General features: G+C 38.2%; 1 protein-coding gene across 1 annotated transcript in view; it reads left to right on the plus strand.

Moving 5' to 3' along the window:
- LOC145674528 (palmitoyltransferase ZDHHC3) overlaps positions 1-13,477 on the plus strand; it is a 58,374-nt gene that overhangs the window by 28,610 nt on the left and 16,287 nt on the right. Inside the window, exons 4-6 of the mRNA XM_081744684.1 lie at positions 2,210-2,346; positions 4,888-4,972; positions 12,922-13,134. Of these exons, the coding sequence (XP_081600810.1) occupies positions 2,210-2,346; positions 4,888-4,972; positions 12,922-13,134 (435 nt within the window). The remainder of the gene's footprint in view (positions 1-2,209; positions 2,347-4,887; positions 4,973-12,921; positions 13,135-13,477) is intronic.

A 13,477-nucleotide genomic window follows, 5' to 3' on the forward strand; every position in this document is an offset into this window, starting at 1 on the left:
CCCCTCCCATATATGGATAAGTGCTATTCGGTGCTCGAGCACAGCTTGCAGAATTTAGGGGCTGGCAAAATTTTGGATTTTTTTTAAAGATTCACAATAAAGTAAAATCTAAAACTTACAACCCGCAGAGTCCCGTGCAAGCGCGAGAAAATATGTTAATGTGGTTAATTCACTCTAACTACAGTAGTTATCAATTAACTAGCGTAGCCTATTTAATTATTTTTAAAAAGTCATCCTCTCCCACCCCCACTCCAAAGGGTGAGGATGAACTTGAACATAATGAAAACTGATACCGTTAAACTCAGTGATCTCGCCCCTTCCCTGGGGAGTGGAGTATGACTTTGAAGTTGAATTGGATTAAAACTGTCACTATTCATCTCAGCGAACCCAAAAACTATTAATTCAACTCTGTTATTGGTCATTTCCGGTAATTTTTAAAATGCCCTTTTATTTGGGTAATTTAATATCATGAGATAACGCATACAGGAGAAAATCAATTTTTTACAAATAGTTTAGGAATTTTTTTTTTTTTTTTTAATTGTTCAAGTAACCTAAAATATAAAAATAGAAAATGCATACAGAGAAAAAAAGTTTATTTGCAAATACTTTGGAAATAGTTTCTCTTATTCGTTCGAGTAACATAAAAACATATGAAAGAGTCTACACTCATTCTATAAACTAATATAATTTTTTACGTAAAGAGTTTTGTATCATATAATGCTTTTTACTAAACTCATTATAATCTGTAATTATCTGATAAGTTCAAAATAAACAATGTCAAAAACACTGCCTAGTCGTTTTTAATTCCATATTTTACTATAATAGTGATAAGAGTAAATATTTAAGAAATTCAATCATAATTCAAGTGAAATATAAAACTGACAACGATTGATTAAGAATTAATATAATACATTTTCTCCGGACAGTAAATTAAAACCTACAATAATAAAGTACGTGCCAGTATTGAGAGAATGTGTCCCCAATGGATGAGTGGTTAAGCTCGTTGCCTTGTACTCAAGGGATCTCGGGTTTGATTCCCGGTGGGGACACAAGTGGTTCGGATCCTAAGTTAAGCTGTAGGTCCCATCCTTAGTATGTCATCATCATCCCATGGAAGGCAATGGCAAACTACCGAGGCTTCACCGTGTCCAGGGACCTTCGGGTCAAAACACCTACCTTCGGACAGAACACCACATCATAATTATCATTGACAGAATTAAGCGATTTAAAATAACGCTGTAACTTTCATAAATCGTAATACCTAAGCTGTTACTCAACAAGAGCTGGTATGTTTGAAAAGTCACGGCTTGTTTCCCTGTTTGAAACAAGTTTGTGCGTGGGGGGGGGGGGGGGGGAGATTACTTAGATCACAAGGGCGCACGACATATAAATACGAGCCTGCATATACCCAGGTCCGTATTTATATATTTTGTGCCCCTGTGCTCTAAATAGTGACTGTTTTAATTCAATTTCAAGATCAATTCCACTCTTCAGGAAGGGGACGAGATTTTAAATGTAATCGAAAACTACAGATATTAATGTTGAATTCACAGTTTTCGATGTCGCTGAGCTTAACGGTATCAGTTTTCATTATGTTCAAGTTCATCCTCACCCCGTGGGGTGAGGTGGGCAGGATGACTTTTTAAAAATAATCAGATAAGCTAGTTAATTAGTAACTACTGTAATTAGAGCGAATATTAACATATTTTCTCGCGCTTGCTCAGGACTTTGCGGGTTGCTACTTTTACTTTATTGTGAATCTTTTAAAAAGTCCAAAATTTTGCCGCCCCTAAATTCTGCCGCCCTATACTTGAGCCAGAATAGCACTTACCTAAATACGGGCCTGCATATACCGTATATCAAATTTGATAATGCATGCAGAAACTCAGCAAATATTTATTTTTAAGAATAATTTTACGAAGTTGCTTTAGTTTGTGGTGCTTTTGTTTGTAGTAGTTTGTTATTGTACAGATAAAATTACCTCTTTTCTGTTAACTTTCTTTTTATTTGTTTTCATTTAACCTATATTTTCTGTAAAAAGAAAAAAGAAGAAAAATAAGTCGACGCTTTCAGTTGAAATATCATTTCAAAGCACTAGAGCAAGTCTCACATATTTGTTTTTTCTCTTTGATAATTAAAACTGAACAAAATTGTTTCTCTGCAGATTAGTAAACGTATGTTTGAATAGCACGTTGTGTTTTCTTTTCAGGGTGCTGTTCCGAAGGGCAACGCCACGAAAGAAATGATCCAACGAATGGGTTTAAGAGAGGGTCAAGTGATATTCAAATGCCCGAAATGTTGCAGTATAAAGCCTGAGAGGGCACATCATTGTTCTGTTTGCCAAAGGTAAATACAACATTTTTTTTTTTCTTTACTAGGATTAATGTGTAAGTTCAAACTCCATCTCATCTTAACAGGACCGCGGTGGCTCAGTGGTAGAGCGTTCACCTCTGGTGCTTGGGGTCCCGTTTTCGATCCCAGCCCCCGCCAAGTGAACTTTGTGGTGGACAAACACCGTGTGCGTGGGTTTTCTCGGGGTTCTCCCGTTTCCTCGCACTTTCTTCATTCCACCATTTCATCCTTCACTCATCATCACCGTCTCTTTTAGCCTAACTGGCATAACCGTGGGACGTAAAAGTCAAAGATTTCATTTCCATCTCATCTTTACATAGTAGTAAAACGGTAGTGACATTCAATGTGATGTTGTGCAGGGCGACGTTGCCTTTAATAGTAGTTACAAGTTGTGATAAAAAAATATGGTGAATGATTTTTTAGCAGCAACTACTGACGCTACGATCATTTGATGTAATTTGTCCTATAGTCTGATCTGTTGAGACAGGCAGTGTCAAGTTGGAACACGTTCAGAGTTCTTAGTCAGCGTCCAGAGCCGCTAGAGTGAGATTGTATTTACCGTGTCTGCCATGCATCAACAACGCTTGAAAATTATGTTCTGTTTCAAGTTGGGGAAAATAAAGTGCTAAAGAAATTCATGAAGTGTTGAAATTGATGTATGGCGATAATGCTGTAACTCTGAAGACGGGAGGAAACGGGAGAACCCCGAGGAAATCCACGCACACGGTGTTTGTCCACCACAAAGTCCACTTGACAGGAGCAGGGTTTGAACCCGGGACCCCATGCACTATGAGCGATTTAGAAGCGGAGATGAGTCGGTAGAAGACGAGCAAGTTCGGAACGTGCATTAACCTCAAAACAGAAGAAAAAGTTCGAAAAGTAGGAAAAATTGTTCGTTCAAACAGTTTTATATAAATTGACCTATATTATACAACAATATATTTGAAGACCAGTGGCGTATTTAGGATTTTGTTTCCGGGAGGCTATGTATAACATGGGGAAGCGGGGGAGGGGGAATTGCCCACCTGAGTTTGACAATTAAACATATTTTAATCGGTTGTCTACTAATATATTATGAAGAAACGTGAAACTCGTATGTCGGTGGAGGACCCCATCCCAGGTAAATCTGAAATGACGTTCCTGCAAACACACGTTGAATATTTTTAATCTCATTTCAACTTAACTTATTTCACTTTAGAAAAAAAAAAATGGCAATATCCAGATTTATCTGTGTACGTTTTTACCTGAAAGAAAATGTTAAGTTGAAGCTGAAATATACTGATTGTAAGCAAGAATTACAGACTGGTAAACGTTTTGTGATATGATACACACAAAAATAAAGCAGTGAATCTAACCTTTTATTCTGTTCATAGAAGAAAAAAAAAGCATCTTCTTGGCCTACCTAATTTCCCGGGCTACTTATTCTCCTCTCCCCCTCCCGTCCTGATTTTCTTTAATTCAAACATTTACCGTTGTTTATAACTAAACGATGTAAATGTTCCTTTGCTATAATAACTAAAGTCCCGTTGTGTTGATATCCGTGCAAATTGTTGTGGAATACCAGTTTAGCTTATCAGCTCCCCTTAGTTTGGTGTTACTGACGACGGCCGACTTGAATCACAATTAACAATGGTCGAAAATATGATAGGAGAAACGAAAGAAAGTAACAACCAAGAAAACAGAAACAGAAGAATAGAATGGACGAAAGAAAAAAAAGAACGCAGTTCTTACATGGAATGAAATTTGACAAATACAGTATCATTTCTGAACAAAGAACATACGAAAATGGAAAGTTAATGAAATTCTTACAAATGGTAAGAAGGATTATTGTTGTACGTAGAATGCTAAAAACTACAAATTTATTTCGCGGGGGAGGGGGGGATTGAGCCCGATAGCCTCCCTAAATAGGTCACTGGCAGTGTGATAATATAGAGCTTTATCCTTCAATACCAGTATATATTTGTCGGACTGCCCTGGCACTAATAAATAGTAATTGAAGAGCTCATCCGTGGCTAAGCGGTTAGCATACGCGCCTTTGGCGTGGGAGACCCGGGTTCGCTTCCCGGTGGGAGCTCATGTGGTTCGGATTCCACGCTAAGCAGTAGGTTCACATCTCATATAGCCTCGCAGCTGAAAGGGACGTTAAACTCAAAATCAACTCAATAATAATTGAAGACCTCAGTGCGAAAAGGGGCTACCTCCGCTTGCCGATTTGATTTACAATTGAAACAAAACTGTTAAAACGCAATTGCTTTTCATGTAGCCTCCAAACATTTTGTAAAGAAATGTGATATTATAGAGGTAAAATATTTCTTTGCAAAAAAATTTGGAGGCTAAAAGTAGAGTAAATAGATTTCTAATAATAATTTGTTTCAATCCTGAACCAAATGTAAAATTGGAGCTGTCTTCTTGCACCGACGTCTTCAATTACAAACTTTGTATTAAGATTGTATGTGCGACAGAAAATGTAATGTTTCATTTTTTAAAATTAAAAAAAAAAATCATTTTTAGTATGTTGTTTTAATTTTGTTGCAGGTGCATACGAAAAATGGACCACCATTGCCCTTGGGTGAATAATTGTGTAGGTGAAAACAATCAAAAGTACTTCGTTTTGTTTACTGTAAGTAATTCTGTTTGCGTGTGCTTTGTTTTTTAAGTTCTTTGTTTTATTTTAGATCATTAAGAAAACCTGAGTTGTACTGTCCATGTATTTCATTATTACAAATCAAATTTAAGCAGTCTCAGCCTTCCATAAGACTAAAGTATAGTCATTAAGCATATCGGGGTCGTTCAATAAGTCCAAAGAAAAATCCGAAAGTTGACACTCATAGTATCGAAAAAAGTTAGCTTTTAGTAACCATCATTCCTCACTAGACTGTTGCTCAAGTTTCAGCTATCTGTCACGTGCTTTCATTGTTTTAGTGTTTTAGTCCATTGAAGAAACAAACTTGTGTTTATTTAGAAAAATGGAAAGAAATGAGTTTCGTGCGGTTATTAAACACTTCTTTTTAAACGGCTGAGCACCGAAAGATATCAAAGCCGAGTTGGATGAACTTCATGGCACTATCTTCCTGTGTTTGCGACTGTTTACAATTGGGTAAATGTGTTTAAAACGTGCCTGTACATCCACAAATGATGAACATCGTTCGGGACGTCCAGCGGAAGTGACTTAGTCCGAAATGATTGACAAAATCCATGATATGGTTTTGAGTGATCGACGAATCAAAGTGCGCGAAATAATTGAGGCGACAGGTATATCACAAGGTACAGTGTTTTCAATTTTGCACGAAAAACTGGGTTTGAAAAAATCTCAGCAAGATGGGTGCCGCGTTTGCTCTCAGTGGAGAATAAACACAGTGGTGTGATCGATTCGGAGGTTGAAGAGGGCACGGTGGCTCAGTGGTAGAGCGTTCACCTCCGGTGCTTGGGGTCCCTGGTTTGATCCCAGCTCGCGCCGTGTGGACTTTGTGGTGGACAAACACCGTGCTCGTGGGTTTTGTCGGGGTTCTCCCATTTCCCCCCACTTCACTCATTTCTCATTATTACGGTCTCCTTTAGCTTAACCGGCATAATCGTGGGACATTAAACTTAAAGATTTGATTCGATTCGGAGGTTGGTTTGGCACGTTTTCGTAGCAATCTCGACTAGTTTCTTCGTCGATATATAACAGTGGACGAGACATGAAGACATGGACGAAACTCCAGAAACAAAGGAACAATCGAAACATTGGGTTTTTAAAGGCGATTCACCTCCGAAGAAAGCGAAGACGGTGAAATCGGCCGACAAGGTAATGGCACAGTTTGATAACTATAACCATTTTTTTAGAAAATAAAATCTTCCAGACCTTTCTCTCAGTTAGCTGCGATCGGCTTTTCGGATTGCTGTCTTTAACCTGTTTCTGTCTTGTGTCGTATCTTCTTCTAAGACTTTTTCCCAGTTAACTGGGGTCGGCTTTTCGGATCGCTGTCCTCCACCTGTTTCAATTTTGTGTCATATCTTCTTGTAAGACTTTTTCCCAGTTAACTGGGGTCGGCTTTTCGGATCGCTGTCCTCCACCTGTTTCAATCTTGTGTCATATCTTCTTCTAAGACTCTTTCCCAATTAAGTGGGGTCGGCTACTCGGATCGCTGTCCTCCACCTGTTTCAATCTTGTGTTATATCTTCTTCTAAGACTCTTTCCCAGTTAAGTGGGGTCGGCTTCTCGGATCGCTGTCCTCCACCTGTTTCAATCTTGTGTTATATCTTCTTCTAAGACTTTTTCCCAGTTAACTGGTGTCGGCTTTTCGGATCGCTGTCCTCCACCTGTTTCAATCTTGTGTCATATACGCTGTGACACCACACTGCACCATATCTTTCTTAACACAATCTCCCCACTTCTTCTCGGGCTTGTTTCCTACTTACTTCTATATCATCCACTCTGTGAGCTACGTATTCCATAGATCTTCTTCTTACATGCCCAAACTATCTCAGTCTACTTTCTTGCAGCTTTTCTACAACTGGTCTTAGCTTTACTGTTCCCCGTGTAATTTCAGTCTTAATTTTGTCCCTCTGCGTCACTTCACCACAGTATCTTCATCCCCACAACATGCAACTTCTGTTCCTTTCTCTTCTCCGTCGTCCAACATTCTGCTCCGTATAATAAGGCAGATCTCAGTACTGTTTTGTAAACTTTTCCTTTAAGGCGTATCAGTACCCTACGGTCACACAACACTCCTGGCACTGAAGAAAAAGAAGAATACATACACAATTTTTTCCTAATTGGAAAGTAAGCAGAATTCTTCATAGTAATTAAATCATGACAAACATCTTGTGGTGTCTGTTGCTGATTAATCATGTGATCGAAGATATAAAAGAATTAAAATATGCTTTTATGTTGGACATTGAGGAAAGCTGAAATATCCAAGCTGGAAGCATTTGAAATGTGGTGTTGGCGCAGAATGCTGCGGATATCATGGAACGAAAGGAAAAGGAATGAAGACGTCCGCATGTCATTGACCGAAAGGAAAAGGAATGAAGACGTACTAAAGGAAGCTAATGAGGGACGACAGACCATGAAGATAATAGGAAAAAAAACAAACAGCTTGCTTGGCCATCTTATTTAGTACTCTGGCTGGATTACCGTGTTGATAGAGAGAAAAGCAGAAGGAAAATCAAGAAGAGGAAGACTAAGGGATAGAATATCTAAATGCAGTTATGAAGAAGATACCTTATCAGAGTATAAAACAGCTCTCCTAAAGGAGAGAAAAGTTTTAAATTTTCCATGTTGCCCATCAACCTATGGTTGAGGTAAACAAGAAGAAGAATGTTTCAAACGATGTGCTGTTCGAAACACAAGAAGAAGGTGGTTCGAATCTAAAAATGATAGAATTTTTTGAATCACACCATCGTTTGTGGTCCAAATAAGTAAGGCGTTCTATGTTAAATGAAAAATTAACGTGTTCAATTCAGTAGCTTTTCGAGAGTAACGTGCACATTATGCGAAGAAACCTAGAATACTTAGAATCCGTTTTAGAACAATGTTGTATTGCTTATGTAGTAAGGACCGAAGGAAATAGCCTACTGAACTGGTAACATTGCTTTTTCATATGTACTAATGATATTGTAATTTTTCATAATACGTAAATTGAAAATACAATTTGGCAACACTGAACTTAGCGAGGGTTCCGTTGTTGTTTGATGGTTGTACAAGACCACTTCATGAGAAGTTTCAAGTAGATATTAATCTATATATATAAAAAAGAACGCACAAATCCTTTGTGAACTCATCACGCTAATACGGCTGAACCAATTTCTTTCATTTTTGGGGGGTTGTTAGGATTTGGACCCTAGATGGTTTTTATCATATCACTTTAATTTTTAATTACCAGTGTCTTGAGATAATTGACCATTCAAGTGTCCATACGTACAAATCCTTTGTTATTAGTTCATCATAGGTAAAAATAAACGTATTTATATGCAACCCGCATGACCATGTGACTCGGCGGGTTAACATAAATGACAGGCGCTATAATGTTAACATTTACTGCAATTTGAAAGCGAAAAAGTAAAAATTATCTAAGTAACAAAGTTTATTGCGTTCCGGGGTGACCGCAGCGAAGCGGGGCGGGTTAACATAAATGACAGGCGATATAATGTTAACATTTACTGCAATCCGCATGAACGTGTCACTCGGCGGGTTAACATAAATGACAGGCGCTATAATGTTAACATTTACTGCAATTTGAAAGCGAAAAAGTAAAAATTATCTAAGTAACAAAGTTTATTGCGTTCCGGGGTGACCGCAGCGAAGCGGGGTGAACGCTGCTAGTCTTATATATAAAAGAGAACGCACAAATCCTTTGTTCCCTCATCACGCTAATACGGCTGAACCAATTTCTTTCATTTTTGGGGGGTTATTAGGATTTGGACCCTAGATGGTTTTTATCATATCACTTTAATTTTTAATTACCAGTGTCTTGAGATAATTGACCATTCAAGTGTCCATAACGTACAAATCCTTTGTTAGTTCATCATAGGTAAAAATAAACGTATTTATATGCAACCCGCATGACCGTGTCACTCGGCGGGTTAACATAAATGACAGGCGATATAATGTTAACATTTACTGCAATCTACTATGGTTTTTATCATATCACTTGAAAGCGAAAAAGTAAAAATTATCTAAGTAACAAAGTTTATTGCGTTCCGGGGTGACCGCAGCGAAGCGGGGCGGGTTAACATAAATGACAGGCGATATAATGTTAACATTTACTGCAATCTTCTATGGTTTTTATCATATCACTTGAAAGCGAAAAAGTAAAAATTATCTAAGTAACAAAGTTTATTGCGTTCCGGGGTGACCGCAGCGAAGCGGGGTGAACGCTGCTAGTATTCTAATATACCTTCAAGTTAAAAATAGCAAATTTAGAATTGGGTAATAATTATTGTTACGTGCACTTTTCACTCTAACACAATTTTATATAGGAACGTTTAGAATTGTTATGCCCCCACATAATAGTTTTTTTTTTTTTTAAATACGTTACTTAATAAACACACGTTACTTCGTATATAAATTGGGAAGTTCCATTTATGTTGAAGCCAGAAGCATGTGAAGATTTTACTGCAAAATATAATTTAAGACTCTATGGTCCTTGAAAATGGGTACTCGTCAAGGTACTAAATATCAGAAATTATTTTAGCTAATAGGAATACAGAAAGGTTAGTACAAGTTTTGCTAGCATGATACCTAAGAATTGATGAGATTTAATTCTTCAACTGTTATTACTAAATGAACTATAGAATGCATGTTTAGTAATAAAATACTATTCTTGAACTTACCTAAGCACTCGTATTGCTAACTTACTCGTATACGTTTTAATGACTACTTGTTGTTGTCCTCAGTACGGGTCCATTAAAGTTTTTTTTTTTTTTTTTTTTCATTGATTCTGGGATTCCCTTTGACGTTAAATTTCTCTGTAGGGAAAAAAAAAGAAAACCTGATGGATTGTTGACTTGTTGTACTTCAGCACTACAGGGGCCACGGTGGCTCAGTACTAGAGCGTTTACCTCTGGTGCTTGGAGTCACTGGTTCGATCCTAGCTCGCGCCAAGTGGGCTTTGTGATGGACAAACACCGTAAGGTTTCTCGATGTTCTCCCACTTTCTTCATTCCACCATTTCATTCATTTCTCATCATCAGCGTCTCTTTTAGCCGTTTGCAGGGCATAACCGTGAGAGGTAAAACTGAAAGATTTCATATCATTTTTCAGTACAACAAAAGTAAGCCTCCTTTGGAACTTACAAGTTTATACGTGTGCACAGTTAGGTTCAAAATTAATACTTCTTATTATGAGCTATTGTTTGAGCAAAATCATTCAGGTAAAACGTTGAAATTTGAATTAGCGCTTCTGCTTTTAGAATTGTGCAGCTTTGAACGACCATAGGGATATTCCATATATATACGTTAAAGAAAATAAAAATAAACATGTATTTGTACCACATTTTCCATCAGTGCAAATCATTTAATGAAATTCAAACAGTGAAAAATTCAACAGAATCGAAAATCGAATACGGGTTGGTATCTTACCGTAGTGGTGTGCCAACTGTTATGTTACTCAGTCTGTTCCCCAACTAGCCACATACACCCGCTCTGGAGTTCGTCGCTTAGTCATTCAGATCACTTGGACTGTATCATGACACAGTTTTTGAACAACCCAATGCCTATGTTAATAAACGCCAGTAACACTTAAGTTAGTCTATGTATTGTCATACAGGATCCGGGAAAAAGACCTCCCGTATTTAGAGAGGGCGCTTTTTGAGTTGTGGTTATACGGCGGTGAGGGGGATGTCGATCGGTAGCGGTACGTGTCATTTTCAGTTGTCGCAATGGCGTGGCGCGGTGAACATCGTACATTTGTTGTAGAAAAGTATAGGTGCCTTCCATTTCAACTCAGGCAAAAAAAATATAAAATTGTACCATCACCATCTCAGATATTCTTGAAACATTTTTTTTATAGCAACTAGACATGTTTTTGAGAAACCCATACTTTTTTGTTTTGTCGAAAAAAATTTTCCCGCCAAGTAATGGGCCATCAAAGGCGAGGAGTACAATTTATGAATTGTAGAAGACATGGAAAATGCGCCGTAAGAACACCAGAAAATGTGGCGCGTGTAAGAGCGTCCACCCAGCAATCTTCAAACCTTGAGCACATAAACATGCAGCTGCTCTGAGATTGTCTGTTATTGTCGCTACTCTCACATGATCGAGACCTTCCTCTGACCTAAGTTACACCAGTTTGTTGGGGACCATGAACAGGGAGAAATCTGGTTCCAAAAGATTGAGCCACATCTCACACTTCGCGGCGTTCTCAAGCAATTTTGAGAGAGCTGTTTCCTGGACGTCTTCTCTCTTTGCGAGGAGACATCGCGTGGCCCTCAAGGTCACCCGATTTATCACCTTGTGATTTTTTCTTTGGGAATACTTAAAGGCGCAAGCGTACAAACATCGCCCAACAACCTTGCAAGCGCTCAAGGAGGCAATCACCCAGGCAGTGGCTACCATTCCACCAGAAATGACACAAAGAATTATGAACAGCTTTCGGGAAAGACTTCGTCAATGTGTCAACAAGGGAGGAAGCCATTTGTGTCGGACATAATTTTTAAAACCAAGTAATGTAAAATGTATACTTTTCACAAATAAAAGTATTTTTCTGTACCTTTGTTTGTTTATAACTGCCTTTTGAAATACGGGAAGTCTTTTTGCCGGACCCTGTATGTCTAGCGTAGACACTGGGTTATTTATGTACAACCAAGAGTTGTAATACGGGCCATGTGATCTGAATGGTTGTCAACCAACCCGATCTATACGTGTATGTTTGGCTGATCAGGGAACGTGGAAAGCATAGTGACTTTTATCGTTCCAACACGGTATGCTTGTGACCTGGAGTCGCTTCTCTGTCCAGTCATTGAGCACTCTCGTGACTATGAGAGTAGCGTGCGCACAGGGCCGGCTCTACCATATGTAAAACATGTGCATTTGCACTTGGTAGCAAGTTTTGAGGGGCGGCAAAATCTGTCATAACTATATAATTTAAAATAAATGTTTCTTGTTGGAAACACACTTCACGATGATGGTAGTTAAACTTACTAAGCTGACTTTCTATTTTAATATTACATTCATAAATCATGTTTAGATCGCATTAGTTTAAGGTCACACGGACAGTGCTAAAACAAATAGTAAAACAGATCCCAGCATGAATTGCTTGATTGTTGTCAAATATAAGAACACATTTCTCGAACACTAGCGAACATCTGTTTCATTTAGTTAAGTTATCACTGTTTTGATATGAAAACTAGTCTTGTCTTTGTCACAAACAAGTTCCTTATCATTGAAGGTGGAAACATTTTTTTTTAGCAAACGTAGAAGGAAAATCAAGAAATAAAGATAAAAAAACTAGTTGCACTGGAATTGGAAACTGATATATTGAGGTTGAAGCTCGATATTGAATTCTATAAATAGCATTACCATCTTTCCTCTGCAGATGTGCTTGCTTTATCTTTCACTAACATAATATATTATAATTTAAAGAAAAAAACGGATACAATGAGATTGTGTTTGTAGTGCTTAGACCTTTCTGAGTGCGAGTGCACTTACCCTCCCCTTAGTTGTTCATGATGATGTAGCATACTAAAATTGTGGCTTTTAAGATTTGTTCTTTCTGAAAAGCGAGGGAAGGGGGAGGGAGGTATGAGGCAAATTATGCCATTGCTAAGGCTGTCCCTGCGTGCGCGTCTTTAGCGCGGTACACTTGGTGTTCGATTACGAATGGGTGCTCATATGGTTGGGATCTGACATCAAGTTTCATGCCGTATATTACCTCCATGTTGAAAGCGAATTAGGCATTTCCTAAATTCCAAACCAACCAATCGGTTGTTTCGCTCTTTTAATTTAATTGAATTCGCACCTATAGATGATTTCGTGTGAAAAAATACATTGTTTCCTTCATCTCTCAGATACTAGTGACAGTTGGTGCTAGTGTGAAATAAATTTCATGATTTTTTTTAACTATTCCTTTTGCTTTTCTCATTTCAGTTTTATATTGCTGTGATATCAGTGCACGCATTGTTCCTTGCTGTCAACCACTTTATAATATGCATCCGTCATGAATGGAAAGATTGTTCATCATTTTCCCCACCAGCGACGGTTGTTCTTCTTCTGTTTCTCATATTCGAGGCGCTTCTATTTGCCATTTTCACGGCAGTGATGTTAGGAACTCAACTTCAAGCTATTTGGAATGATGAAACAGTAAGTAATGTCTGATTTTCTTGATTTCTCATTGTATAAGCTGTCCTGCTGTTCATTGATATCGGAAAATTGTTTAGTTGATAAGCGAGTTTTTTTTTTTTTTAAGTAAGTCTTCTTGGGTTATTGATGGCCGACGTTTCGAGTGCAGACATTGCATTCATCATCAGGGATTGTGATAAAGTTGAGTTGAGTTGATTTTAGTTTAGCGTCCCGTTCAGCTGCGAGGCTATATGAGACGTGGACCTACTGATTAACGTGGAATCCGAACCACATGAACTCCGGCCGGGAATCAAACCCGGGTCTCCCACTCCAAAGGCGCGTACGTTAACCGCTTAGCCACGAA

Source organism: Thermobia domestica, chromosome 17 (assembly GCF_964235325.1).
Source record: "Thermobia domestica chromosome 17, izTheDome1.hap1.1, whole genome shotgun sequence".
NCBI lineage: Eukaryota > Metazoa > Arthropoda > Insecta > Zygentoma > Lepismatidae > Thermobia > Thermobia domestica.